General features: G+C 41.0%; 4 protein-coding genes and 2 non-coding genes across 7 annotated transcripts in view; 1 reads left to right on the top strand and 5 right to left on the bottom strand.

Moving 5' to 3' along the window:
- Positions 1 to 11,941, top strand: part of loxl2a (lysyl oxidase-like 2a) — a 30,184-nt gene extending 18,243 nt beyond the window's left edge. The window contains exons 6-14 of the mRNA XM_062398200.1: positions 68 to 251; positions 2,639 to 2,790; positions 2,877 to 3,044; positions 5,801 to 5,966; positions 6,118 to 6,358; positions 6,971 to 7,086; positions 7,318 to 7,454; positions 7,942 to 8,053; positions 10,675 to 11,941. Coding sequence (XP_062254184.1) covers positions 68 to 251; positions 2,639 to 2,790; positions 2,877 to 3,044; positions 5,801 to 5,966; positions 6,118 to 6,358; positions 6,971 to 7,086; positions 7,318 to 7,454; positions 7,942 to 8,053; positions 10,675 to 10,745 — 1,347 coding nt within the window. The 3' untranslated portion in view covers positions 10,746 to 11,941. The remainder of the gene's footprint in view (positions 1 to 67; positions 252 to 2,638; positions 2,791 to 2,876; positions 3,045 to 5,800; positions 5,967 to 6,117; positions 6,359 to 6,970; positions 7,087 to 7,317; positions 7,455 to 7,941; positions 8,054 to 10,674) is intronic.
- On the bottom strand, positions 9,179 to 16,782 carry r3hcc1 (R3H domain and coiled-coil containing 1). Its single transcript, XM_062398201.1, has 8 exons — positions 16,307 to 16,782; positions 15,356 to 15,493; positions 14,452 to 15,010; positions 14,092 to 14,267; positions 13,095 to 13,165; positions 12,905 to 13,000; positions 12,626 to 12,766; positions 9,179 to 10,365 (listed from the first exon to the last, which is right to left on the bottom strand). Exons 1-7 carry the CDS (start codon positions 16,348 to 16,350, stop codon positions 12,657 to 12,659), a joined length of 1,194 nt encoding a protein of 397 aa, XP_062254185.1. The 5' UTR covers positions 16,351 to 16,782; the 3' UTR covers positions 9,179 to 10,365; positions 12,626 to 12,656.
- A 724-nt stretch (positions 16,783 to 17,506) lies between these two features.
- On the bottom strand, positions 17,507 to 20,649 carry LOC133962732 (golgin subfamily A member 7-like). The gene is made up of 5 exons (XM_062398202.1): positions 20,603 to 20,649; positions 20,043 to 20,165; positions 19,793 to 19,945; positions 19,575 to 19,676; positions 17,507 to 18,735 (listed from the first exon to the last, which is right to left on the bottom strand). The coding sequence occupies exons 1-5, from the start codon at positions 20,609 to 20,611 to the stop codon at positions 18,688 to 18,690; spliced, it is 435 nt and encodes a 144-aa protein (XP_062254186.1). The 5' UTR covers positions 20,612 to 20,649; the 3' UTR covers positions 17,507 to 18,687.
- A 534-nt stretch (positions 20,650 to 21,183) lies between these two features.
- Positions 21,184 to 23,964, bottom strand: rplp0 (ribosomal protein, large, P0). 2 transcript variants are annotated; one of them, XM_062398196.1, is made up of 8 exons: positions 23,918 to 23,964; positions 23,510 to 23,616; positions 23,199 to 23,374; positions 22,859 to 22,946; positions 22,169 to 22,315; positions 21,853 to 22,038; positions 21,603 to 21,743; positions 21,184 to 21,409 (listed from the first exon to the last, which is right to left on the bottom strand). In XM_062398196.1, the coding sequence occupies exons 2-8, from the start codon at positions 23,561 to 23,563 to the stop codon at positions 21,254 to 21,256; spliced, it is 948 nt and encodes a 315-aa protein (XP_062254180.1). In that variant the 5' UTR covers positions 23,564 to 23,616; positions 23,918 to 23,964; the 3' UTR covers positions 21,184 to 21,253. The 2 variants fall into 2 exon arrangements, with proteins under 2 accessions (XP_062254180.1, XP_062254181.1); XM_062398197.1 differs by lacking the exon at positions 23,918 to 23,964 and having other exon boundaries at positions 23,199 to 23,410.
- Positions 22,400 to 22,529, bottom strand: LOC133974933 (small nucleolar RNA SNORA63). The gene has a single exon (XR_009924721.1). It is a non-coding gene; the product is annotated as a small nucleolar RNA SNORA63 (small nucleolar RNA).
- Positions 23,020 to 23,148, bottom strand: LOC133974879 (small nucleolar RNA SNORA63). Its single transcript, XR_009924710.1, has one exon. It is a non-coding gene; the product is annotated as a small nucleolar RNA SNORA63 (small nucleolar RNA).
- Positions 23,965 to 27,417: the final 3,453 nt, after the last annotated feature.

Here is a 27,417-nt window from a genome sequence, read left to right as displayed (position 1 = left end):
AAAATTATAATCTACTTGACTGTTCATATTTCACCAATTTTTGTTTATTGGTGGACTGTTTCCATAGCAACCCCTGGTGCGTCTAAGAGGCGGAGCCATGATAGGCGAGGGGCGAGTGGAGGTGTTGAAGAACGGCGAGTGGGGAACAGTGTGCGACGACAACTGGAACATTCGAGCTGCCACCGTGGTCTGTCGAGAGCTGGGATTCGGTAGTGCCAAAGAGGCCCTGACTGGAGGCCGACAGGGACAAGGTACCATCTACAGATTAATCAACCAATAAAAGTAGAAGTACCAGAGAAGTATCATACTACAGTACTTTAATAGTACTACTGCATTGGGTGGCACGCTGAATGAATGAGTTGAAATTAAATAATAATAATAATTTAAACTTTTTTTGAATGGAGTTACAAATCATCATTTAAATGCATATTTGATTAGCTTGAATACACTTCCTTCCTAAATTCAGTGTATTCATCTTAAACAAATGGTTTTAATGTGAAGAAAATATTCGGGCTATACATTTGCTGGACCAAAACTCCCATGCAGAAATATCAAAGACGAGGTTTGAGGTCATTTGGTAACAGTTTCACTTTTACTCACACTAGTTCAGAACAAAGATGTTTTAGGTTTATATATATATAAAAAAAAACAAAAAAAACAAACATAAAATCTAGTTCATTGTTGTTGTTTATCTTTAAACAGAGCTCCAAAGAACATTAAGTGTCAACAAAAATCTCAAACTACGGTTCATTTAATCGCAGCAGTGGTGACACAATCCTGACTCCAGACATTGGGACATGTTCATACCCATACGGGTAGAGTGTAGCACAATATTCACTTTAATTACATTCCACATTTACAGCACTATCACACAACAACAATCTAAAAACTAGGTCAAGTAAAACAGCAGTTCAAACTGGGACAATGAAAGGTGCGGGCTGCAACCAGAGATCTCCACCTCCCCCATACTACCTCTGCCAGGGAGGCTATGATTCCATCAGTATTTGTTTGTTAGTTACCACGATTACAGAAAAACTACTGAATCAATGGGCCGGGGCATGACCCAAGGAAGAATCCATTACATTTTAGAGAAGATCTGAATGGATCCAGGATCCATTTTTTGTCTCTGTCTTTAGCATGGCGAGATAGGGTGTTAGCCTTGGCGGGTATGAGGTATGAATGCTCCAAGCACTTTTCTAGTTTGCCCTCTGTGTCCCCACCTGTTTGTGTCTCAGTTTAATCAGTCTAGACCTCGAGTCAGCACATAAATATGCAGGAGGATATATGGAGCAGCACATTAATGTTCACACCTCGATTTACCAGCCCGATTGTGCGAAATCCAATCTACCTCAGAATTATAAGAAGCAAATGTTGGTTGGAAGATATTGGCCGTCTCCTTTTGCTTTGATCTCACAGAAAAAAACACAGGAGCGCCCTTAGTGTTCCAGCATAGAAAACCAACCTTATGGGTTTCAGAGGAGGAATTCGTGTTTGGAGAGTCCACAAGGTTATATAAGGGATTTCTTTTCATGAGGTGACCACTGGATCCTGGAAATAGAAGTTTGTGTGTTTTCAGGTGCAGCGGACGAAACAAAATAAATGTCAATAAAAATGAGATGAAATTGTAAAAGAAAGAGATTCCAAGACTTTCATGGGAGTAACATTTTATGTATGTGTAATTATTTATTCCTTTTTGCTCGGTTTTCCGCTTTTCTAAGCCATTTCAGAAATTTGTTTTTTCCGGGCAAAACAGGACAGGAGATTAAAGAAAACAGAAAATAATTATTCCTAACAATTAAGTTTGAGGGCTGGGTTGTTCGAAAAGTTCAGCATTCACGGGAGCTCTCACCTACACGTCTACTCCACCTGCCCTACCAACCGGAAGTCTCACTTATTCCTTTTTATTATAAAAAATTACCCAAATGGGCCCTTTTATGAAAGTAATTTTATAACTTTTTCTCACTCCCTTTTTGCGGGACCTATATAAATTGTGTGTTGTGCAATTGAAAAATTCCATGTTTAATCATTTAAACTATTAAATATGTCATCTGTCAATCATAGAAATTGACTGCCTGTTTTCCACAGCACTGTGTTCTTCCTGTCATGAAGTTATTTTTCTATGATTGCTGCCAGTCCATCTCAGTCTCAGTCTGCACTTTCAGAGCTCACATCAAAAGAGACATTCCTGCTCAGGCACATGGGAAGAAAACTTGCTTTGACGGAGCATGTTATTGTGGAAACTCTGCTACACTCAGAGGACAGTTTTTTTTTAATAGGCCTCAAGTGTCAATTTTCATTTGACATAGCTGACAGCTTGTTTCCTTTGCTGTTTGATTCTAGGAAACAACATCTGTCTTTGGACGCAGTTATTCTAACTAAACAGTCAGGCAGGCGGGGTTGCTGAAGCTTCGCTCGGGAAGAGGGAACTGTTTGTGTTTCTATGAAGTTACTGTGAAATGCAAATATCAAAAGTTGCCCTTTCCAGTAATGAAAATAGATGACACTTCTTCTAAAGTCGTTTTTCTGTTTAGTAATGGTTGTGGTGAATAAGCCAACCTGTTTTTTTCATGGTAAGTCTAGTCACAAGTTCAGCAGAGTGAAAATATTCATCTTCTCTGTTGGGTTTGTTTCCTTTTAGGGATCGGGCCGGTCCACATGAACGAGGTGGAGTGCTCTGGGTTTGAAAAGTCACTGACTGAGTGCCACTTTAACCGTGAGTCTTTGGGCTGCAACCACGAGGAGGACGCAGCCGTCAAGTGTAACGTCCCGGCCATGGGTTTCAAGAACAGAGTGAGTAACTCAGTCTACCATGTATAACAAAAACGGCTTTCGGTTGTGTTGCACTGCAAGACATATCTGTCTGTCTCTGTCCTCAGCTCCGGTTAAACGGGGGCCGTAACCCCTATGAGGGTCGGGTGGAGGTCCTGGCAGAGAAGAACGGCACGCTGGTGTGGGGCACAGTGTGCAGTGACAGCTGGGGCACCATGGAGGCCATGGTGGTCTGCAGGCAGCTGGGCTTGGGCTTTGCCAACCACGCCTTCCAGGTAAGATCTCTGGAGCATATGTTTGTTATAATATGATATATAAATATGTTGTTTTCATTTATAAAATTTACACTTAAAGTCTTTACTGGTGAATATCAAGTTTTTAAACAAGTTGAAATGTCTCAACAACAGCCAGGGTTTGTAAGGTCCCAAACCTAACTAACCAATCCTGTCATCTTGTGGTTAAGGCTCAGTAGATGGAAAAGGCTCTTCAACTGCAGGTGAGGTGTGAAGGTGGGAAGACAGGATGAGGGACATGGCAGCATTATCGTATATTTTGCATAATAGATCACAGTCATGAAATGAGGAAGGAAGGTGTAGGGTCACATTTAAGGCAGGAGGAGAATTATTTGAATGACAAACATTTTGAATGTCCTTTGATCAACAGAGAGTTTTAGGGGGTGATATAAGATGCAGGAGTTGGACTTTGAAACAATATACTGTGTGTGTGTGTGTGTGTGTGTGTGTGTGTGTGTGTGTGTGTGATTGACCACTGGGAATAACATGCCTTTGCGAAACTCCAAACTGAATTACAACAGCAGGACAGGATCCAAGATAAATAGGGGAGTTTTTCTAGTTTTTAAGTTAGCTCGTAGTGATAAACATTGTAAACTTATGATGATCATTATTCATACTTAACTTGAGGGTTTCCACTGTGGGTCCTGAACTTGTTTGGAGTAGTGTTTTGTCACACACAATGTTAAGTTGTTGTAAAGAATTAGTAAACTGACCTTATCGCTTTTTTCCGCTTTCAGCTAAACAAATGAGTCTGTGTTATTAGTTTTAAAAGGACTATTAAACATCAGAAGACATTATGAATATTACTTCATGTTTAATATGAGTGAAAGTAAATGAGTCTGACAGCACCACACATTTTATTGTGTGCATGTGTTTCCATGTCAGTGGGTGCCATTCACACTCACTCGGACCAGCTCTAGACTTATTGAACCCAGAGGGCAAAACAGAGATGCACTTGCTTAGAAACATTGAAAACACAGCGTCAGCACGGAAAGCAGGCCAGGCATGTTAAACACATGACAGCTCCTCAGCAGGAGCGATGGGAAAAGCCTTGGCTTCTCGTTTGAAGTTTTGTGGACCCTCCAACAGTAAAGTCTGTGGCATGACTTTGCTGCGTCACAGTCCTGCCATGTTTAGGTTTCCCTCTTGGTTTTTAAAGGAGACCCCAGGGCTCCCTTTTTATCATAAGGCTGGTAAAGGTAAAGACCCCCTTCAGATCTTTATATCTTTTTTTCCGTTTTAAACCAGTGTGGCATTTAGGGTTTCAGATTTTATAAGCGTGGAAAGTATGTGTGAATCCTGGGGACGTGCGCTAATAACAGCAGAGGTTTTTATAATGTAACGTGGACTGGCCCCGGAGGAGGATGTTTATCTCACTAAGCGGTGTTTGGGACTATTACGTGTGAGGCACTTCTAATGGTAAACATGTCATCATGTGTTTGTGCTCAGTGCCGGAACATGCACCCCCCAGTCAAGTGTTAACAGCACTGATCCAGGATCTGATATAATACATTGTGATGTGATCATAAGTCATTTCACTTGATTAAAGAGTAATTCTGTGTCACGTCAGGTAAAGGTATTATAATTACAAGTCTCTCTGTCTCTACATACACTAAGCTGCCATTACACAAGAGTCCACATGTTAACGGCAGGTGGAGGAGAGATAAATGTCTCCTCTTTGTTATCACAGCAGAGCAGGGAACCCGTCTCCTAGGAAACTCTTTCCTGTCTGACTTTTAAATGCTTCTGCAGGCAAATCCCAGCACCAGATGGAACGAGTGACACAGAGCTCGAACTACACTACTGCACGTCTGTCTGTCTCCTCAACCACCCGCCAGCACCCCCACATACATGTCCCTCAGCTTCTCTCTCATGACTCCTCTTCCTCGGTAGATTATGGAAAGAATGATTTTCTTTCAGAGTTTCCCTGTGGTTTGCAAAACGCAGTGAATAGGCTGAGTCAGGAGTGTGAGGATGACAGAGTACCCCATGCTGTGTGTGTGTGTGTGTGTGTGTGTGTGTGTGATATACCCTCTGATTAAATCCGCCTTGTGGGACAAATGGGATGACGACGTTTCCGCAAATGAAATACCAGAGGAAAATTAAGATCATGTTTTGGTTCTAAACCGTCCCACACAGATCTTTGTTTCCAAAACTCTTTAAGCAGCACGATTTTCATTCTGCTTATTTCCAGCTGAGTTGAGCATAAATAGATGAAATAACATAACTAGGATTTAACTGAGATTAAAAGTCATTTGACATGATGGAAAATTCCCTCATTCCCTTTTTTCCCCAGAAGTTAGATGATATCACTATCACATCTGTACACTTAACTTAAAGCTACAGCCAGAAGTCCTTTAACATAGCTTAGCATAAAGACTAGAAACGGGAGGAAACTGCTAGCATCGCTCTGTCTGAAGGTAACAAAATACCTCGGATGTAATTGGTTACAACAGAAGAGGCACAAAGCCAAGTAAAACCCCAGCTTTTGTTGAAATCAAGCAATTGCAACAAAATGTTACATTATAATAATGGAGCTTTAGATGTGTTTGGGAGGTGGATTTAGTTACTTTTGGACAGAGCCAGTTTCTAGTGTTTGTGTTGACCTAAAATAACCAGTGGCTGGCTTCAGCTTTATACCATAGCTTATTCTTTTAAGTAACAATAATTAGTACCCAAATTCTTCTCATTCAGCTGACTTCTCGACCTCTCGCAACTCTGTGCTTCTTCTTACTCAGGAAACATGGTACTGGCAAGGAGACTCCTCAGCTGATGCTGTGATGATGAGCGGAGTGAGATGTTCAGGTACCGAGTTGACTCTGGACCAGTGTCTGCACCATGGGAAACACGTCCTCTGTCCCAAAGGAGGTGGACGCTTCGCTGCTGGGGTCTCATGTACTCAGTGTAAGAAACAGTACAACACCAATATTTAACACATTTAGAATATTGGACCGTTTAAGACAGGTGCACTTTATGGGGGGAAATCTGAAATGTGTGGAGTAACGTGTATTGTCCCAGTTGGATATAAATGTTTTTTGTTGCTCTCGCCCTCCAGCGGCTCCTGACCTGGTCCTCAATGCTCAGGTTGTAGAGCAGACCACCTACCTGGAGGACAGGCCCATGTACGCACTGCAGTGTGCCCAGGAGGAGAACTGTCTTTCCACCAGCGCAGACAAAGCCGACTCCACCTCCTACCGCCGCCTTCTCCGCTTCTCCTCCCAGATCCACAACAACGGCCTGTCAGACTTCAGGCCGCGGGCGGCGCACCATTCCTGGATTTGGCATGAATGTCACAGGTTAGAGCAGTGGTTGCCAAACTTTTTACAGTCTCGTACCCCTTCAGACATTCAATCTCCAGCTACGTATGTAAATGGGCTTTTTCACTTTGAAAACGCAAATAAAATTTTCTCCCCATGCACCCCCTGAACCACTTCGTGTACCCCTGGGGGTACATGTACCCCAGTTTGGGAACCGAGGGGTTAGAGCCACACACTTAATAGTTCACTGCCGCACTTCACAATTCTTTTCACACATAATAATGCAAATGCTGTTTCATCATATGAAAAACCTTGATTATAAAATCTTCACTGTAGATAAACCAGGTAGGATGAACACAAGGTTTTCTACCTTCACTCTGCACCATATACTGTTTATAAAAAGCTCTGCATACAACGTCCAGCACAGAAACAATACAAAATTGACAGTACATTGTAGAACTGTGAGGGGGACTCACCAAAGACAAGGAATAATCCTGCAGTAGCTCCTGAGCGTTAACACAGGACAAGACGAGAGGCCCCTGTACTCCTGCTGATTAGAGTGGAACATGTGTAAGCATATCTAACTGTCAGGTTAGAAGTTATGTACAGAGGATTTTTAATGTATCTTTCCTTTGCCATTGTCCTTCCTAGACATTACCATAGTATGGAAGTTTTCACCCACTATGACCTGATGAGTTTGAATGGCACTAAAGTGGCGGAGGGACACAAAGCCAGCTTCTGTCTGGAGGACACGTATTGTGACGAAGGTAAATACAGACACCTTCCTTTCCTTTTAATCTACATTACATAGCATGTTGCTTTGTGTTGAAGGACTTTTGGTTGATTGGGATTTTCTTCCCGAATATTAAAGTAGTAGTAAAAGCCCACATTCTAATTTTGAATAGGGATGATTTTACAAATAATGTACACTGTTGTTGAATGAAGGATTTTATCAAAACTTCCTGAACAGGTCTAAATACAAACATTTACACTCACAGGTATCCAGAAAAGGTACGAATGTGCAAACTTTGGAGCACAAGGAATAACAGTCGGATGCTGGGATACATACAGACATGACATCGACTGTCAGTGGGTTGACATCACAGACGTGAAGCCCGGCGACTACATCTTCCAGGTTTGTCTGTTAGCATCTGCTGCTGGAAAGATCCTCTCATCCTCAGCCAGCGTGGTCTCATAGACCAAACAAACACTCTCCATGTCTCTGCATCTGCTTTTGTTTGGCATTCAGGCAATGAAACTCTTATTCAGACTTAAAACAAGTCAGCAGGGGTTGTCGAAGGACACAGGGTTAGGGTTCTGTGGACCCTGCAGCTGCTGCAGAAACTGAATTTACAAACTCTGACCTTGTGCAATAGAAAGCCATCTTTCTGTAGCAGCTGCAACAAGTTCACTTTTTTTGTTTTGGGACATTCACTTAGCGAGATCATCTTGACACCCTCTCTGTCTTAACTTGTATTGTTTGGTTATCAATAACACTTAATAATAATAATGCAATAGGGTCCTCGCTAAGTGCTTGGGCTCTAATTCCATTTTAAAAGTGTATAAATCTGTAATAGCGAAACATCTTGCTGGTTAACAGGACCTGTTTTCTCCTCTGCCAGGTTGTGATAAACCCCAACTATGAGGTCGCAGAATCAGATTACACCAACAACATAATGAAGTGCCGCTCTCGGTACGACGGACAAAGGATATGGATGTACAACTGTCGTATAGGTGAGAACTTTGATCTTACAAGAATCACTATCTCCTCTGTGTTAAAATGATATTAACGCCAACCGTTTAACATCAGTGCAGACTGCTCATCAATAAGGCCGGGGACCACATTGCACTATAACAGTAAACAATTATACTCCGTTAACTTTAAATTGTACATATCAAACTCATATTGCACTTATCGTTTTTTTACTGTTTGAAATATTTTGATAGTGTTCCTTAGTTTTGCTAATACACAACATACATTACATGTGATGATGTTTCTATATAAAATTGGCTTAAAGTCACATGATTCCTCTGGTGTAAATGAACAGATCCTCATATAAAGGATTAAGATAATTGACATACAACAGTGTTTCAGTTTCTCTTTGCACGTAATACCTTATTTATAGCTTTGTTTTCACAAGATGTTGGAAACTTTCCTTTGAATGATTCTGCTCTATGTTGACATGACCTGCACAATGCTGCACAATACTGCTGCAAATCCATTGTACTACATCCCAAAAGGGGATTTGTCCGATTCAGTGACTCTTCTAGTGAATAGGAAGGCAACTGAAATTACTGTTTAGTAAAAATGGTTTGAGATGATTTGTCTTTGGTTCATGATCCTAATGTAAGTAGCCATGAGAAGATGCTGTGATCATAAGCAATACTTTATTTCATTCAAACCACGAATGATGCATATTCCCCACTAGCTGCCTGGACTGCAGACCCAAGGCAGGTTGGGTTCATGGATTCGTGCTGTGCAAAGCATGAATTCTGACCCTACCCTCTGCGGCCTCAGCAGAAATCCACATTCATCAGAACAGGCTACACTTTTCCATTCTTCAGCCGTTTAGTTTTGTCAGCGGTCTTCTGCTGCAGCCTCAGATTTATGCTCTTGGCTGACACGAGTGGAACCTGATGTGGTCTGATTCTGCTCACCACAGTTGTAAAGGGTGGTTTTCTTCCTGCCAGCTCAACTGAGCTCTCTCCATTAAACTTTCTAATCAGTGAGATGCTGCTGGTCACAACTGATGTTAGAACATTCACTGAAGCATCTCACCTGTAACTGCAGGACTATATGCCACTGCTGCCACATGATTGGCAGATCGGAAACGGCATTAATAAGCAGATGGACAGGTGTTCACATTAAAGTGCTTGGTGAATTTATTTATATAACAACACTGAAACCTCTTTAATTCAACAGATTTTGTTTAAAACTATGTAGTTTTAATGTTTTTGACAATTTGTGCCACATTTATCGCTACAATCAAGTCTACTTTGGAAATCCTAATACGATACTGTAGATAGTTCAAATCTCAAAGTAACTGTCATCGTAACAGACACAGAACAAGTCCTGTCAAACTAAAATCAGGCACCAAAGACAATTTCAGGGAAACAGCCCATTAAACTCAACTACTCAATACAAACTTATAAATTGTCCCTTGGTACACCACTTACAGAGGACTGATGTCAAGTCATTTGCTAAATGACAAAAAAATGTAATAGTAACATGTGCAGAGGGCTGAACATTCAAGCTTCCATTACACACGGCTAAGTTTTCTGTAATATGATGTATGAAACAAATTGAACTCTTCACATCTGAGGCAGCAAGAAATATATTTGTTTAGCTTTTCCGAATAAATTAAATATCAACAAGTCATATATTGCAACTTTTTTACCAAAAATAAAACTACACTTTAAAATGATTTAAAACATCAGAAAATACCTATAGAGTCCAGTTAAACATTGCTTGTTACATGTATTCTTCTTTATACATGTGTCTCTCTTGATGGTAATGGATCTACATTACATTAAATCTGTTTACGCTCCACATAAAAATCTATCAAGAACTTCAGCGCATAATGTAATAGATTTCTGTAACCAATCCTGAGAATGAATCTGTGGGGAAGTTTGATATTAAGTTACAATATCATAATTGTTACTAACACTGGATTATTTAGCCAATCCTGGATGAACTGGCCCAGGGGGAAACAAAAATAAAACTCCCTGTCAAGAAATTAAGCAACTGTTAAACATACTTTAGTTTAAAGGCAACATGCAATCAACTCAAAACAGATGTACCAGCTTCTTCGATCAGTCCGTTTGCATCTGAATGTTTCATATTTCACTGGCTCCTCAACACTTTTATCATTGATGTATTATTAGTGACCCAGTGAACAACAGGAACCACAACAGTCATGTCTGAAGATAAGGGGGGGTCAGGTTTAACTGCAGAACAACAACTTTGAGCTTGGTGGGGATTAAGGACCATCGATGGTGGATGTTGGACAGTAGTCATGTAGTCACTCATGTCAGCTGTAGAACATCTGTTCAGAAAAAAACAAAAACAGTTTTTCATATCACAACATTTTGAAATGTTTTCACTCAAAACACTGGTGCTAATATTTGCGCGAGTTGTGCGCAAACTGTCTGAGAGCAGCGGGGGAAAAGTGTTTTGTAGTATTACGAATTCTGAATGTACAAATCAGTTAGTCCTGCTTTTAAACTGAGACCACAATTTTTAATTAATAAAAAAACCATAGTGTTTTACGTTTAGACAAGGAGATTCAGCTTTTGAATTGAATGTATGTACATAATAGTGCTCCCCCTCATCCTCTCCCTGTCTGCCCTCACAGGTGGCACACTGAGTTCCGAAACAGAGGAAACGTTCCCTGGACTGCTCACTAACCAGCTGTCGCACAGGTAGACCTGAGGTCGACAACAAGGACGGACAGACGGACATTAGGGAAGCAAATATGAATATTTGACAACCACTAGAGGGGGCTGTGCAGCTTTGCTTCCTTGCAGAAGTCCTGGATTGAAGTTGAGCTCAGAGCTCAGCTGGTACACAAGACAATGAGTAAATGGAAACAAAAGACCTGCTTGCCCACTAAATGTATTTACACGATGTAAAAAAATGTTCTTATCACTTAGTCTCTTACGGTTGTTGTTAGTGAAATATCAGTTTTGACCTGGTGCTTAATGAGAGAAATGTCAGGGAGGATCTAAGCCAAATAATTTATTAAATGAATTATGCCAAACAGTTCAAGGCCAAAGTTTCAAACATTGGGGAACGACTCGAATGAAAGTACCCATTAGATGATAGAGAGCGTCACCTGGCTGTCCAGTTTACTTAGGATGGATGGAAAAACAGTCTGCTGCTTAATCTGGTGCTATAAATGTTTGAAATCTTGCACTGTATGTTTGTTTTCTAAAAGACAGTTGAACTAGCAGACAAATCTATTGATCACAGTGAAAATGCTTCACTAGAAGACAAAAAAATACAGTACATGATTATGAGAACAACAAGCAGAGCAACAAAAATAATGCCTGTTTCCAGCAGAGCTGTAAATTAAATTTCTACAAATAATTATCACTAGTTACCACAACTGCCAAGCAGGCGAGTGGAAGTAGGATCATGAGAGCTGAATATCATAGACTTAGTGATGCCAACCGTCTTGGATTTGGTTCTGACAATCTGTGAGGTTTTCACACATAAATTGAATTCACCATTAAGCTGAGAGGGAAAGTGCTTTTTGCTACCGTGACTTTGTGTTTCACATACTTGAGTTCACTTTTAAGAAATGTTTTATTTATTGCTTTCATTATCTTGGCTGTGACAGTAGACACGTTTTCATCTCCATGAAGTGCACATCCCCTCAGCTTATGCTTCACGTTTGTTAAATTATTACCATCAGGGACTATGATAACATTGCAGGTGAACTGTGATACCTGCACATGTGTGAAAATGACTCTTCATGGTTTTGTGAATTAAATTTCTGATGTACGAATTCAATGACCCCCTCTTTTTTATAAGAGTACCTGTTAGTTGTTGCCAAAATGTTTTTTATTTTGTATGCATGGGTGAATGTGGAATAGTTCATTAAAAATGGTAAACGCAGATATCAACTTGTGTGATGAATCTTTTTCTAAAGTTTAAAGGTTTTAATGTTGTGTGATATGTGCATATTCTGCAATTAATTGTATGTTATTCATAGTTTTCTGATCAGTAGCAATTACAACCCCAAAGTGGTTAGAGTTCAACTGAGAACTAAAGTGATAAAATAAATGTGACAGAAATCCTATTAAGTAATAATAGCATGGAATCTCCCAAATCATAAAATAGCTCTAATTCATTTATTCCTACAAGTAAACCCCAGCCACAGTAGAGCACAGGCTGACTCTCATGTGACAATAGAGGAATTCCTTTTCAGTAAATCCTCCGCTGCCACTCCACAGGTTACATCTATACAAACTCAGCTCTTTATCAATAATAATCTCAATCAATGTAAACAGGAAACAGAAGGTTTACTCTGCAGTTGGTCGCTTGAATACAGAAAATACTGTGAATGAAAAATAACAATGGTGAAAAGTAAGAGCAGGGATTTCTTTTGTCTTAACCGCTGGTAGTCAAGTCGTGACTGATGAGAACCAATAAGGAAGCGAATGCGGTGAACCCAGGCGCATGAAAACGTAGCAATAGTGTTGCATTATTTAAACTAAAATAAATTAGCATGTATGAAGCCACAGTGTTCCCTGTGTGAAACTATGATGTCAACAATCTTTGGCTTGCATTAGTCTGCTCACCTGTATATGTCGACAGGGTGAGCACTTCTCTTCAATATCGCGGCGCTCTGCCTCGTGTCTGCAGGCCCAGGGCTCTGGTTACCATCCGCCTGGCGACAGCACAGTCTGTCCTTGGGCGTTCCTTCACAGGCTGGATAAACTCTGGAGGGTGTCACAGAAACAACCATCTTATCCATCAAACAGTGTTATAACAAATGAGAATCGCCTAGACTAAATATTAAGAGGGTTCAAACATTATTGCTAAAAATAAGAAATGGCTTAAAGGAGTGAATGACCAACCTGCTCGTTGCATGGCTTTGCCTTTGGATTTTTTACTTGCTTCAGCCAATGCTCGTACCTTCAGCAGTGGATGGGAGATGGAGAGGGCATGGAGAGCTGTGTGACACAGTAAAGAGCGCTGCACATTAGTACATAATTCTAGTCACATACATAAGCTCTTAACCTAAAACTCACACGAGAGAAATCATACCTGCTGATTCACTGGCAAAAACCCCCAGGGCATGTGTGTTGTCCACCCACGTGATCTTCATTCCACCATCACTGAGAAACACAGAAGGGAAGTTATTTTAAGTAAATCTCGACGACATCTTTATTGGTTAGATAAATTATTTAGGATAATTTCATTAATTAAATTGGATGAAAGACAGAAGGGTGTTGCTTTTTCTTCAAGAATAAAAATAGAAGAAAACAGGCTTCTCTTGCTGAACACTGAGTTAAGACAATTTTAGGACTGAGGCTAAAATACAGTGACTATAAAGACAAACTGAGCAGTAGTGTTGTGACACGAATGATTCTTTTCAACTGCTCTTTGATATGAATGTAAAGCGCGGTTCTGACAATTTCATCCACTGCCTTTCCTAAATGAATGAAATCTACACCAGTGACGCTGCTCCCCCTCTTCGAGAAGGAACAGTGGGAGGGGGGACTTCTCACCCTTCATGCACTACATTGATATCAGAGTAAGCTCTTGCTCAATAATAATGTCCCATTGTTTCTCTCAGGATTGTACATAATCAGCAAGTGTTTGCCACAAGCTGGTCTTTCCTTCAGGCTATGCACCAGTGTTGCGTGGTTGCTGGCTATAAGGAGACTTTTAAATAACCCTCAATTGTTTAAATAGCAGAGTGTGCATGAAATGATAGCTAGTAATCTGTCTGACGTGACTCTGTGTAATGTTTACAATGCAGATTATTGATATAAGGTCTGGCAGTACCAGTAATTTAGTGCTGCTGAACAACACATGCAAGAAGAAATTATACTGGTGGGATACCTAAGTAGATTCTGATCCAAATCAAGGACATCATCATTATCCCAGTTGATATTTTGCAGATAAACTGAATAACCTTGTCCACTTGTCCAAAAAACTAAAAAAAAAAATGTTTTTTTTAACAGTTCTCAGGAAGGAACAGTTGCATCAGGTCCTGCTCCCTTCACAGATTATATGAATCTTCACTCTCGGATCTCACCTGTATTCTGTGAAGGCATCCAGCAGGTCGTCTGTTTTGAAAATTTGCGGGAAATCATAGATCTCGATCACATGACTAAACCCATCCGGACTGATGCACACATTCTCATAAATAGAGAAGTCGCTGTGGACGTGTTCAATGGAGAAGGACACTGCCTCTTTCAGGTGTACCTTGATCTGATAAGATAAACACAAAATAAGTAACATAGCATTAAAGACAACATCACCAACACAAACACAAGATGACAAAGCAATGGATTATAAGAGATTTCTTCATTACAAATACATTTCCCTATTATTTCACTAAATGAAAATGTAGAAATAATACCACACCTTCAAAAGTATAGGAAGGCTAACTTACCTCTTCAGTTACATCATCTGCATCGGTGCTGTCTTCTATCTGGGTGTTGTTTGGCACACTAGCATTGTCCTCCAGAGTCATGTCAGTGAAGGAAGATGCCGTCTGGTCCCAGACAACGGCCTCAGCTTCATCCAACCTCAGCAACATCTTTTGTTTCTCTTCCAGAGTAGTATGCACTGAACTGTCCTCAGTAAGGTTGTGGACACTGTCTGCTACATGCTGGAGTGGTTCTTGTCCGGATGTGGATGAGGACGTAGTGTTTTCTGTAGTTTCATGGCAGGAACAAGAGTCAGATGAGCTACTAATGCAGCTACCGCTACAAGAGGCAGGACTTGGTGGCTCTTTATGTAATGTGGGTTCCTGCGAGCCTTTCAGGGACAGTCTCTCCCGGGCAACTCGAGGCAGGTAAAGAGGTTTGTCTGGCCTCTTAGGTGCTCGGCTTTGTGATGTGCTTGAAGGTTTAGATTTGGCAACACCATCCACCTCCTCCCTGCTTTTTAGAGGCTCTTCACACAAGCTATTGTTGCTCTCCAAGTCCCTGTCCTCCTCCATCTCTCCCCTACAATAAAAAGAGAACAGAAACCCACATTTTTATTAAACCCTACCTTGAATTTGATATGGATTACTCATTTTAGTTCAACTTGAACAGTGCTATAGTCAAGTCTCAGTAAAAGCTGTTTAATTATAGTGCTAATGCTGGCTATTAAACACCTTAAATTACCATTGTTGGCAAAAATGTATCCTGCATGAGAGGAACTAACTGTAAATATTGTCCAATTATTATGTTATACCATGTTTCTCTTACCATTTAAAATGCATTTATTAAAAGAGTTAAAAAAAACATTTAAAACACAGCATAAGTTTGGTCAACACTGTGCATATGATCCTCTGCTTGCATCAGTACCTGAGCTCAGAGTGGCAGACCACCACCCTGCGACACCAGCTCTCTCCGACTGAGAAGGTGGTGAGCTCCGGCAGGTCTTCTATGGTCTTGTGAATCAGGTACCGCAGTCTGCTGGGTAGAGACGGGAACAGGAGCACGCTGAAAGAGGACACAGACGCACTGTAAGAGGGCTGCAGTTTCTTTGGACGATGTAAAAGCAACTTAATTTTCAATTACATAAATGTGCCATTGAGGCTGTATTGTCACTGTAAATCTCCCACTCAGGTCATAGTTTACTCTGCTGGGTACAGAGAGGAGAAATCATCTCACAGATCTCTATAAGGGTAGAAAATAAACACTTTATATTCAACCTATGGGATGAGGGGTACCAACTGTTACAGCCTTTAAAAATCCCCTTCATTATACAATGTAAAGTGCTCCAAGGCGGTCTACCCCGGATTAGTTTTAAACTCAGACTAATATGAGTCTGCCGAGCGTTGCATCTGATCTGAGGATCAGGTCTGAAAAGAGATGCAAGTTATTGAGGCAGTTTTAGTAAGATACACTTAGCAAAGAGGAATGGGGTGTTTTATTCTTGCTGCCGTTGACCGAGCCCATTCTCCTATAAATTACAGAGTGATGATTCCATAATGACATAGCAGCAGGTCAAGCACAGAAATGATGGTAGGCTACTAAATGGTTTCCTGTGGAGAGTAAAACCTGTTTTATTCCAACAAAACAAACCGAACTTCAGTTTGTACGCCATCATTTCCCATGATGCTCAGTGACAATATCATCTAACCAGCATCCCCATGTGTTAATGATTGGAGGACTTTACCACTGATGAGGAAGCTGTACAATAAAATGACTGCTTCTTAAAAATAATAACATCCTGTGGGAATTGTGATGAACTAGATGAGACACATGACTTCAAATAAAACAGCTGGACGGTTCAGCTGTGTGCTCCCTTACCTCTCATGGCTGTTGTTCTGCTGGTATGTTTCCAGCTCCTCCATGACATGATGCACGAATTCATTCTCTTCCTTCGGGAGATAGATTCCATCGTAACAGGGGAACGCCAGGGTGGATACAGAAGGATGGGTCCAGTGTGGAGAAGCGAACTTTTAACTGTCCTAACTAGCAGCGACGCCAAAAAACATCAAATCCAGTCGAATGTAGTTCCTGTGACCCGTAACGTTAGCTAAAAGTTAGCCGCAATAGTAACGCATGTGTTAAGTGGAGCAGAAAGCTACAAGCATATGTTTGTATGTCTTAAACCCTGCGTTGAAAACATGCTGCCTTGTTAGCACGAATGTGGTAAACGACAGATAACCGGACGTTAGTTAACGCTGATTTGAAGGATCTTAACCCGGGAGTGTTATTATGTGTTGTATAGTTGTTTAACTTACTAGCAGGCTAACTGAGCGTTTAGCTTCCGGAAGCAGATGTTTTTCTCTTCTGACCAGAGAGGAGATCCAGTTTGACTCCTTCAGAATAAAGGTCCTATAAATCTAATAAGACAATATGGAATGTTTCAGATTTTATGGCGATAATAATTCAATTAAAATAAAAAACACTTTTGGAACCTAATGCCCAAACATGCCACTACAGCTCATGTAGGCACCAGAACGGAGGACATACTCGCATCTTTTTCTTTGTAGAAATACTCCCATAAAGTATTGCATAAATATTTGCACAGACACACTCATGCAATGGAAGGGAAATTGAACCTCTGCTTTAACCCATCTGGTGCAGGACACACAGAGCAGTGAGCAGCCATGTACTGCGCATGGGGAGCAGATGTTGGGGGAGTAAGGTGCCTTGCTCAGGGGCACTAGACAGGGTAGGGAGAATCCTCTTGGACTTTTGGACAGATCAATCCAGGTTCGTCTTTTTGTTGTTTCTCCGTGGAGTCGAACCAGAGACGAACCAGAGACCTTTTCTGCCCATAGTCCAAAATTCTGCCACTAGACCAACGCCTCACTTATAGTAGTCAAATCAAAGTCTTTGCTTAACCTGTGTTACATTATAATGTATTTCTTGATTCGTTTTGTAATATTTACCAGAATATGCAAAGTAGTTTTTGAGTAAATGTGTTGGTTACTTACCATCACTGTGCTCAACATGTGCTTTAGTTTTTAAATGAAGTCACACATGAGGAGTTCTACAGAGTTCAGGAAAAGATTGTTTATTTAGACAAAACAGAAGATAATTTGTAACAAAAGTAAACTAGTTGTATCAAACACCAAATACAGCAATAATCTGTGGAATTCAAAGTGTTTAAGGTTCCTGTGGTGTATGGTGACAATGAAAAATGGGATGACATTGACCATAGATAGATAACGACTCTAAGGAGAAACATGGCACAGGACTGTAGGGTATGATTTGCGAAATTTAGTCCAGTTGGGGTATGACATGGTAGAGACAGAGATTTCGCAAAATGTATTATTTCACATTTTATTTTTTTGATTGACCTGCCAACAGCAAACATGCTCCATGTTTGAGGTCATAAAAACTCCAATCCAATGTGTCTGTTTCACAAGACAAGGGCTTCCCACCAATAAGTCCCATTCATGCACGAATGAGATATTTGCTCAAACAAAGACAACAACCAGCATGTTAACACTGTGGAATACAACACATAACGGTACTTAGGTTTATAGACAGTTTCAACAACTCCGCCTCTACACAGTTCTAGGACAACACAATATTTGACTTGCAAAACAATACACAAGTCAAATCCCTCGTGATTACCATGGTAAAAAGTGGCATTATCACAATGGCCGATTAATGGAGACTGATCTCGATCAACTAGGACATCAATAATTATACATTTTTATTAATTTATTTATAATAATAAGGGGAGTGTCACTGCTCAAACACAGTCTGGACTGTAAACTATTTTATTTATATATAAAAAAGACATTAACAAATAAGGATAGGCAGACAGTAGAGTAAGTATAAATAACAGAAATAAGAATCAGATAAAAAAGTATACATCCATTCAGAGGAAGCAGATATCTGAATATGTGCTTCCACATAGATGAAGAGTATCTGGTCAGACATTAGTTTATACAAAGAGTAAAGAAAAAAAGGGGGAAACTTCTTGAATATAAACAAAGCCTATGGAGTTTGGTTTGTTAAGGCATCTTCGTAAGTAAATTGCAGTTAGCATCACATAGTGGAATTAGAAGTGGTCAGTAATGGGTTTGACTATGGATAAAGGAAAATACTGTCCGGAAATTCAGATTTCTCATAGTTTAAGAGTGTCAGAGTGGAGGTCCCAAGATTTTCCCAGCGAAGCTGACTCCATTAAAGATGCTTCTATGTCTGACAACATACTGCAAGATTCTTTATCTTCCAGAGCCAACATTTCTGTCTTCAAAGATGGTGATTTCAACCTGGAAGATAGCAAGTTAAGGAGAATATGCAATGCTACACATGTTCTTATGCAATGCTACACATGTTCTTATACAATCAACAACAATTTGTTGTTGTTAGAATACACAAGGTTAAACAAGCTACGTTTACATTTACAGATAGAATCACTAGAATTACAAGCTGTGATGAAACTAATTTGTTATGCGTGGTGCATACAATTCTGCATAGTCAAAACTATCCAAGAATACTCTCACCATAGAGATTTATGAGCCTAACGAACCCCTGTCATGGGACGTGTTTCATGGAGATGAATGCACATTATTTTGAAGCTGAATTTCCCTTTCCTGGACAATTAAACTAACACTGATCCTAATTTTACCTGTGTTATGGTAGCAAATATTAATGTGTGGCTATGTAGGCTTAGGTACATAATTCCTCTGCCAATTACTCTCCGGTGGCCAGACAGCTGGTACCTATGGGGCCGAATCACAACTCAGATTTCTGTGCCTGAGCCAAGTACTGAAATATTTGCTCTGCTTACACGCAACATAAACATCACCACACGTGTATAGTTAACACTACATTTACTTCTGGTGGCAACACACACTCTCCATGGCTTTGGCAGCACATAATATTGGCTTACAGTTAGCTAGTAAGTACCTCAGCCTCGAGACAACACAAAATGCCAAAAGCTTAACATAAAAAGGGTGGTTTTATTTCCCGCAAAATGATTGAGACACCTGGGACATGCAGGAATTGACGGAAAATAATTCAGAGTAAAGGGAGGAACATGACACATTTCTTAAAACACCTGGTGACACAGAATTCAGAGCTGGAGCATTAGCCAAGCAAAGGATACAACTCTGAGGCCTCTCTCTATGGGGTCAGTGAGCAGCAAGCCCCTGGGAGCATATATCTTCTCATTCTGGTCCTTAATGTACCTGGTGATCTTCTTTAAGACCTGCACGGAGATAGTCAGAGACACACTCAACGAGAAGCACACAACTGTAAACTATTGGTTGTAGTTACTGGATCCTCCCGACACGCCAGGGACCAGAACACTTGAAGCAGTTTTACCTTTTCATAGTGGGTCTCCATACAGAGGAAGATGGTGTACGCAGTCAGACAAGCCAGACAGCCCTCCAAGTATGACTTCCCCCCGAGCTTCTCAGCCTCTGCATACAGGTTGTTTAAAGTCTGGATGGTCTCCTCAAACTGCTGCTTATCAAGCTGAAACCACACACACACACACACACCGCTTAAAGGCCTGATCCATGGACACTCAGTCAGCAACGATGACATAAATGTCAATACTGTGAATACATACTCTTGACTCCAGGTCAGAGGGGAACTTTGTTTGGAATTTGCAGATGGTTCCTGAGCTGTAGTCCCTCTGGACGAACACCTTGGAGGAGACACCTGGCTGCTGAAGGTCCTGTAAACTGTGGGTCTGGACAACAACAAAACATAAAACAATGTGACTTGTTTTTAAAGATGACTCGTCTGAAATGGTACCGACACATAATGTGAGGCTAGCTTACATACTCTTAAGGAATTCAGGATACTTTAGCCACATACGCTTATGTTATCAGTAACCAACAAACAAGTTATTCTCTATATCGACCTAATACTATGACGCTCAACCGTATATACAACATATCACTGGAGGAATTTAATAAATATACTATATTAAGATCCGTGTTTAATGAGGTAATGTTAGCTAGCGTTTGCTAACATCACGTTAGCTTAGGGTTTGATGAGCCATCGTCGGCAAATACGATGCTAAGACTGTATCTGGACCTGAACTGACAAATCACTGAACACGTCAAGCGATGTAGACAGAAATGACCATGTTTAAAAATGAAAAACGCAGAAAAACACAATTACCTCAGCCATTGCGGACACTTCCTGTGAGCTCCACAAGCCCAATGAGATTTCCGTTCCACAGATTTCAGAATAAATGCCGTAACATACCCATCACGTGAATTGCAAGGCTTTTGAGGAAATGTATTTACCAGACGAGTCTGGCGTCTTGCTACATACATTTTACTTAATTCCTGTTCCATGAAATTAAAAATCTCCCCTCAGATGTGATCGAGAACAGTTACTGAGGTAGGCCTACCATGAAAGTTTATGAAATTATCTGAGGTATACATGTTTGAAAATGCAAACATCAGTCTAGTTTGTACGCACTTAACATGTCGTAGTAAGACATTTTAAGTGACAACTTTGACATTAAGGTTGAGACCTTAATTTATAGAAAACCCAGCAGCTCCAACAATGAATATTAGCAAAACATGTGCTATTAAATAGGCTGGACTCCAAATCAGATGAATTGTTAATTGAAAGGATTTGACCTAGCCCAATTGAAACTAGGACAATATTTTGACCAATAAGCACAACTACATGAGCTCAACATTTAACACCACAATGTCACAAGTTTATGCAACAGAAATTAGACAAATCAGTTGTAGGAGTTGAGATTTATTTTTTTATTGAATCATGGTCTTATGTGACTCTTTTGCTCGATGCATTTGTTTAGTCGAAAAGACCGAAGCCCATGTCATCGTCAGACGCCTCAGACTCTTCTTTAACCTCCTCCTTAGCTGCTGGAGCTGCAGCAGTCTCAGCAACTGCTGCTGCAGGTGCAACAACGGCAGCAAAAGCAGAAGGGTCAGCAAGGAAGGCCTTAACCTGTGAGGATAGAGGGTATAATATTAGTTTCAGCCACACAAATATTCAAGGCCCATTTAAAGTTTTCTAGAAGAAAATCATTTAAAGTAGTCAGAAAAAACTAACATCCCAGATAGACCTGCATGAATGAAACTTCAGGCTGCATATTAACCAGAGAAACCAATCCCACAGTTTGCTTTGTGTTAAGGCATACCTTGTCTGCCAGGGGGAAGGAGTAGTCTGTCTCCACAGCAACAGCCAGGACTTTCTTGTAGCCATTGATGATGGAGTGGGGGATAGAGGCCATGGTGGGGTATCCAATCTCCAGACAAACGCTAGCGATGTTCCTCACACCCTAAAAAAAAATTAACGTTAGTTATTTGCATAAGTAAATCTCATGCAAAAATTCAGAGCTCCAAACTAGTTATTGTATATCTGATTTCATAAAATTAAAAACATCTCACCTCCAGGAATTTAGTGTGCAGGGATTCCTCTGTGATGTCAAGCACCTCAGGGCTGTAAACACTGCCATTATCATACACCTGCTGGATGTTGAGTCCGAAGGAGAAGGGCGAGATGTTCAGCATGTTGAGGAGTGTGGCCTCACTGGCACCAACCTTGTCGCCAGTCTTGATTAGATTGACGTCACTCTGGAGAAAAAGAAATAGGGCAAGTTAAAATGAGAATCTCGTCATACACTTAAAGCTTGGATTAATGCATTTCAGTCAATTGAATCTTGGACAGTCACTTTCAGAGTCAAACAAAATATTTCCAACTTACCAAGATTTCAATGGTTCCCCTGGAGATCTTGGTGGTGATGCCCAGAGCCTGGAAGAAAGAGGTCTTCTCAGGCCCCAGTCCGGTGTTCTGGGCAGGCACTGTCACACAACAGGGGGCGATGGCTCCAGCACGGGCAGATGCAGGCACCTATGGGATTAACAATTTAGAAATATACTTCACTAAGCAGGCTGACCATAACGGCATGAGGCTTAATGTAATGTTTGAGATTAAATGTCTGAAACCAAACGTCCCTAGCAGTCAAAGGGAACTGACAGACAGGGATAGCGAGGAAACAGATTAATGTTTGCAGGGGGAACGACAATACAGTACTGCACATGCTGCATTGTAACTTATCCTGCACATAGACAAAGATTAACCACCATGTTCTTCCTGTAGGGTCCCGATCGGACAACATTAAAGCATTATCACTGTTTGTCAATTACTTTAAACTCATAAAAGGTGAAATGCTTCAGTGTCCATTTACATTGTAGCCGGACATTTTGCTTAAACCAATGGACTTAAACTTTTAAATACTGGTCAAGATTAGCATAAATTGCTTGTCACCTTATAAGCTACAATTTTGTTGAACTGCTATATTACCATTTTGAACACAGTCTTCTTTACTTAATGGGAGACAAAGGTCATCTTCATAAAATGTGAAAGTTCAACCAGGATTTCTTTGAGACTAACCTTGTTGAACAGAAGCAGGTCCCGGACCTCAGCCAAATCCTCCTTGGTGAAGACGAAGCCCACATTTCCTTTAATGTGGGGCAGGAGCCTGTCAAAATGATAAATCAACTGTTAATCACGGAGGCAGATAAAAGTTTAAATGAAGAACAAAAACTGATCAAGTGTATGAAACCATGCGTCCCTGGTTGCCGGTGTGATTGAGACAGACAGGGATAGCTGGAAACAAGTTATTGTGTGCAGGGGGAACGACAACACAGCACCAACAAGCTGCACTGTAACTTATCCTGCATCATTAAACTCTGATTACTTAGGGTCGGATAAAGTAGAAGAGTAAACTCACTTCTCCAGGGCTGGATTGTTCTCCAGGTGGCCACGGATGGCTTTACGCATCATGGTGTTTTTGCCCATCAGCACCACAGCTTTGCCGCGAAGGGACAAGCGGATGGTCTGCATCTGCTTGGACCCCACATTGTCTGCCCCCACGATGAAGCATTTTGGATAGTCATCCAGAAGTTGCTACAAATCGAGGGCACAGCACGTCAGCAGTGAAATCTAAACAAGAAATTTGCATAAACAGTATGAAAATATAGAAAAGCATTCAATGTACATTAGAATGAAAATATAGGATTATGTGCGACAAATCAGACTTACGATGATTTTAAGGAAGTAGTTGGACTTCCACGTGGCCCTGTCTTCCCTGGGCATCTTTGCAGTGCTTCCAAGGATCGCTAACAGCTGGTTTAAAGACAAGGAAGTATCTGTAGAAAGGGAAAAGAGAATTAGTCAGAATCTAAAGGGTAAGGGTAAGATGAAACAATACAATGTGTATTACAGAATGTGACACGCGGTAGGCCGCTCACACTAGCAGGCTATTAGCTAGCTAACAATACTACAGCAGGCCGCACTTGTTTAAGTGGCACATCCGCACTCTAACTAGACACATAACACATGTCAATATGTGCCATACAAGTAGGTGTAATGAGTCTAATAATCAAAGACCATGTAATTAAAGTAAAGATAAATATTTTCCGCTTAGCAAGACAACGAGGTGGCTCTTACCGAGCTCGAGGGTCGCGTAGAAGAAAGAGAACGATGATGGACGCCGGGCCAATATATATACAAAATGAGTGACCAATCACAGTGCAGCTGTGGGCGGCAGCTTCACAACTATTGAATGGTTTCAGTGTCAATCAAAAGGAAGGCAAGGCCGCACCATGGGCTGCACCGGATGTACTATAGAGAGGAAATGGGAGGAGAGTCAGGATAATAAGTGAATCAGATGGGAAGGTGGTAGTTTGGACCATTAGACTGAAGCAATAGAGGGGTGGCAAACTACAGGTAATATGAAAAATAGAACAAGGTGGGGTTACTTTAGCATCACACTCTGAATTCACCTTCTACATTTTATTTCCCTTACTTATTTTTCTACTTTTAATCTAGCTCTGATTTTACCAACTATTATTATAACTAGATGTTTTAGTTTTATCTGGATTAACTCTTTTGTCATTAGAAACATGTATTTTCTCATATCAGTGCGTTAATGCTGCATGATCTTCAAACTGCTTCTAATTAGGTTCAATTGTTTTTTTCTTTCATTTTAATTTATATGTTGCCTTCAATTCTCATTATTTTTAACTTGTAAAGCACCTTGCAACTAAGTATTGAAAAGTGCTATGTAAATTAATATAGCTGTCATTATTATTAGTAGTACTAATAGTATTATCCATCCATCATCTATACCCCCTTTCATTTGAGTCAGGAGAGGGGGTGAATCATCTATTATTATCATTATTATTAGGGCCTTGTAGGCTTTGTATGAAATTCAGGACCATGAGAGCAGCTTGTTGGAGGCCAGATTGTGATAATATTGTAAAGCTCTGGTGATGGAGGTTGTGGGTCAATGTTATAAATATTGTCTTTGAATGTTAAAGATGAAGGATATGTGTTGACGTTTTGAAAAGGCACTGATGATAATTATTATAAAACCTCTTCTCAGTTAAATCATATGCTGATAATACTTGAGCCTTGAGCCCGAGAGTGAAAGGCTCCTTCCTAATAACCACACGAAAGTGTCATTCAGAGCTGGGTGGCTGCTTTTATGCTACCTCAGAATATCGCTTTGTGTGATGAATTATAGAAAATAGGTTGAACTCGTTTTTATACAATGCAACAGCTCATTAGCTCAAGAGGTACCAAATACCTGGTTATTATTATTATTGATAAATATTTTTTGTATAACTCAGACTTAAATGACTGATATGATCATGAGGGACAACATATAAAATGGAAATGAGAAAGATGAGTAAAGTGATGGCAAACCAGAGCTCTGATAACTTCTGATTGGATACATTGCAGGCTGTGGTTTGTCCTCTTATTCTTGTGTGTAGTTCCTAGGGACTGGAAATGTAAATAAGCATTTTTTTTAATACCGATGTTCATTAACCTGCTTTGTCCCTATACAATAAATAAATAACATTAAATAAGGAAAGACGCTCAGTATTACATCTGTAAGAGAGATATCTACATATGTAGAGATATTTATATGAGACCCACTGGATTCGTGGAATAATCAATGGTTCACTCTCCAAACCAGAAGGTGGCGGTAGTGCAGCTTCTACATTAGTTACCACGCGCCGTCAGAAAAAATACGAAGAAGACAGATGAGCGGTTGTAGTGGTCAGTTTCTTAAAACTTTATTTCTGACTTCAGAACAAAAAAATATTAATTGGATGAGATGAAGCCATTTAACTAAAGCCCACTGAAGAACGCGATGGCACAGACTCCTCCTCGGCTTCCGTCAGAGGTGTGGAACTGCGTTTTCAGTTGCCTGTCGACGGCAGACAAGTTGAGCGTGCGGGCTTCCTGTAAGTATTTCAACTCGCTAGTGGACCACGGCTCCCTGTGGAGGGACTGGTCCGTGGTGCTGAGGTTTCACAGCGGCTACTACAACCGCCGGTTCTGGGCCAGTCTGCGGCGCAGGAGGGTGACCAGTGCGGTGGTGAGGAGCTCCAGGGTGAAGGACTGGAAGCAGGTCGCCCACTTCCTCCCATCGGCCACTACGGTAGTGATGGACACGAGCTCCCAGCAGAGCCTCCACTATGTCCGGGACTTCACCGATCTGAGGCGTCTGGCTGTGAGGAACAGTTCCACCGCTCTGGTGTTTGACTCCTCCACAGTTTGTAAACCAGAGCAGCTCACGCACCTGAGCCTGTGTGATGCCACTCTGTCCACAGCAACAATCGAGGGGGTCATCTCTGCTGTCTCCCACTTCACCAACCTCACCTCCCTGGTCTGTCATCGCACGGGAGTCTTGCAGGAGACTATTATACTGGTGCACTCCCTCCTCAGCTGCCTGCCCAAGCTAAAGCACCTGTCGCTGTCTGTTGCGCAAACATTCTGCTGCTTGAACACTGTTCCCAGCTTGCATATCCCAGGAGGACGTGCGCCCGCTTTGTCCAGTCTGGAACTCATCGACTGCGTGGATCTCTCGTTTCCAAAAGATACAATGAAGCTGATGCCCGGCCTGAAGAGTCTCGCTGTCTTCTACAGGCACTCGCAACAGGAGTGGCCATCACCTGCCTGTCACCTGAACACATGGCTGAGTGACCTCCCTCAGCTGTCCACCCTGGTCATCCTCAAGGGCCCAGCGGTTAAGAACTATGTCACCTCCATTCCGCCCACAGTGACCAGTCTCACACTCTGTGTCGCAGAGTTCTCCTCAAAGGACCTGGCAGCCACAGCAGCGCAGGTACCAGATCTCCTCCAGCTGCACATAGACCCCTGGCCCTCACACTTGGGAGCTCACACAGCTCAGATACCACTACTTTTCCCAAAGCTCAGACGTCTTAAAGTTCGCCTCGAACATGTACCAGAGGACAAATTCTTAGCCCTGCACAAGCTGCCGGACCTGGAGTACTTGGAGGTTCTAGATAGTCTGCCACATTTCTCTCAGCTCATTATCAAACTCCGAGCCCTCACCAACTACAGACTGGAGGTGAAAACTCCTCCTCGACACAGGGATGTGATGTCTTGTTCCTGTGTTTGTTACTGAATCGCAGAGTTTTGACTTTGAAATATAACATGCATATTCAACATTAACTTCAAAATTCTGGAGATCTCAGAATCACAATGTGCTGAATGAGCTTTAGCATTCACGACTTTATACCAGTTTTTTTTACAGAAAATAGTGACTGCTTTGGAAATCAATAGCGTATTGATAAACCTGAATCTGAGGCTAACAATCTGGGCGTCAGGCCCTGAGAAGAGTCAAACTAAACATATGGGATCACAAGAGAGGAATAATACGAAGTAGAAGTCTTTTATTAGTCCTGCAATGGGGAAATTTGCTAAATAATGCGATGTGAAAGCAGAAACAGGATTCTACTTTACAAAAATTAGGTAATTGTTTTCAGACTTGCCTTTAAAAAAACTGCTAGTATCTATTTTAGCATACATCACACTGGTATCTATTCAGTTCTTATGACAAGGTTTGCTACAATCTTGTCTGGTATGAAAAAATGTATCTTAATACTTTCATTCTGTAAAAATCTCAAGTTACA

The sequence above is a fragment of the Platichthys flesus genome, chromosome 2 (genome assembly GCF_949316205.1).
Source record: "Platichthys flesus chromosome 2, fPlaFle2.1, whole genome shotgun sequence".
In the NCBI taxonomy this organism is placed as follows: domain Eukaryota; kingdom Metazoa; phylum Chordata; class Actinopteri; order Pleuronectiformes; family Pleuronectidae; genus Platichthys; species Platichthys flesus.
Note: the sequence above shows the minus strand (reverse complement) of the source record. Positions and strands in the feature narration are given on the sequence as shown.

Coding starts and splice junctions, on each gene's coding strand:
- rplp0 (XM_062398196.1), bottom strand. CDS start 23,563: ATGCCCAGGGAAGACAGGGCCACGTGGAAGTCCAACTACTTCCTTAAA. Junction 23,375..23,509: donor ACTACTTCCTTAAAATCATC/GTAAGTCTGATT, acceptor CTCGATTTGTAG/CAACTTCTGGATGACTATCC. Junction 22,947..23,198: donor AACAATCCAGCCCTGGAGAA/GTGAGTTTACTC, acceptor TCATTTTGACAG/GCTCCTGCCCCACATTAAAG.
- LOC133962732 (XM_062398202.1), bottom strand. Junction 19,677..19,792: donor TGGAGACCCACTATGAAAAG/GTAAAACTGCTT, acceptor ATCTCCGTGCAG/GTCTTAAAGAAGATCACCAG. Junction 18,736..19,574: donor TAGAGAGAGGCCTCAGAGTT/GTATCCTTTGCT, acceptor GCTATCTTCCAG/GTTGAAATCACCATCTTTGA.
- r3hcc1 (XM_062398201.1), bottom strand. CDS start 16,350: ATGGAGGAGCTGGAAACATACCAGCAGAACAACAGCCATGAGAG. Junction 15,494..16,306: donor CAGAACAACAGCCATGAGAG/GTAAGGGAGCAC, acceptor GTCCTCTTTCAG/CGTGCTCCTGTTCCCGTCTC. Junction 13,166..14,091: donor GATGCCTTCACAGAATACAG/GTGAGATCCGAG, acceptor TGTGTTTCTCAG/TGATGGTGGAATGAAGATCA.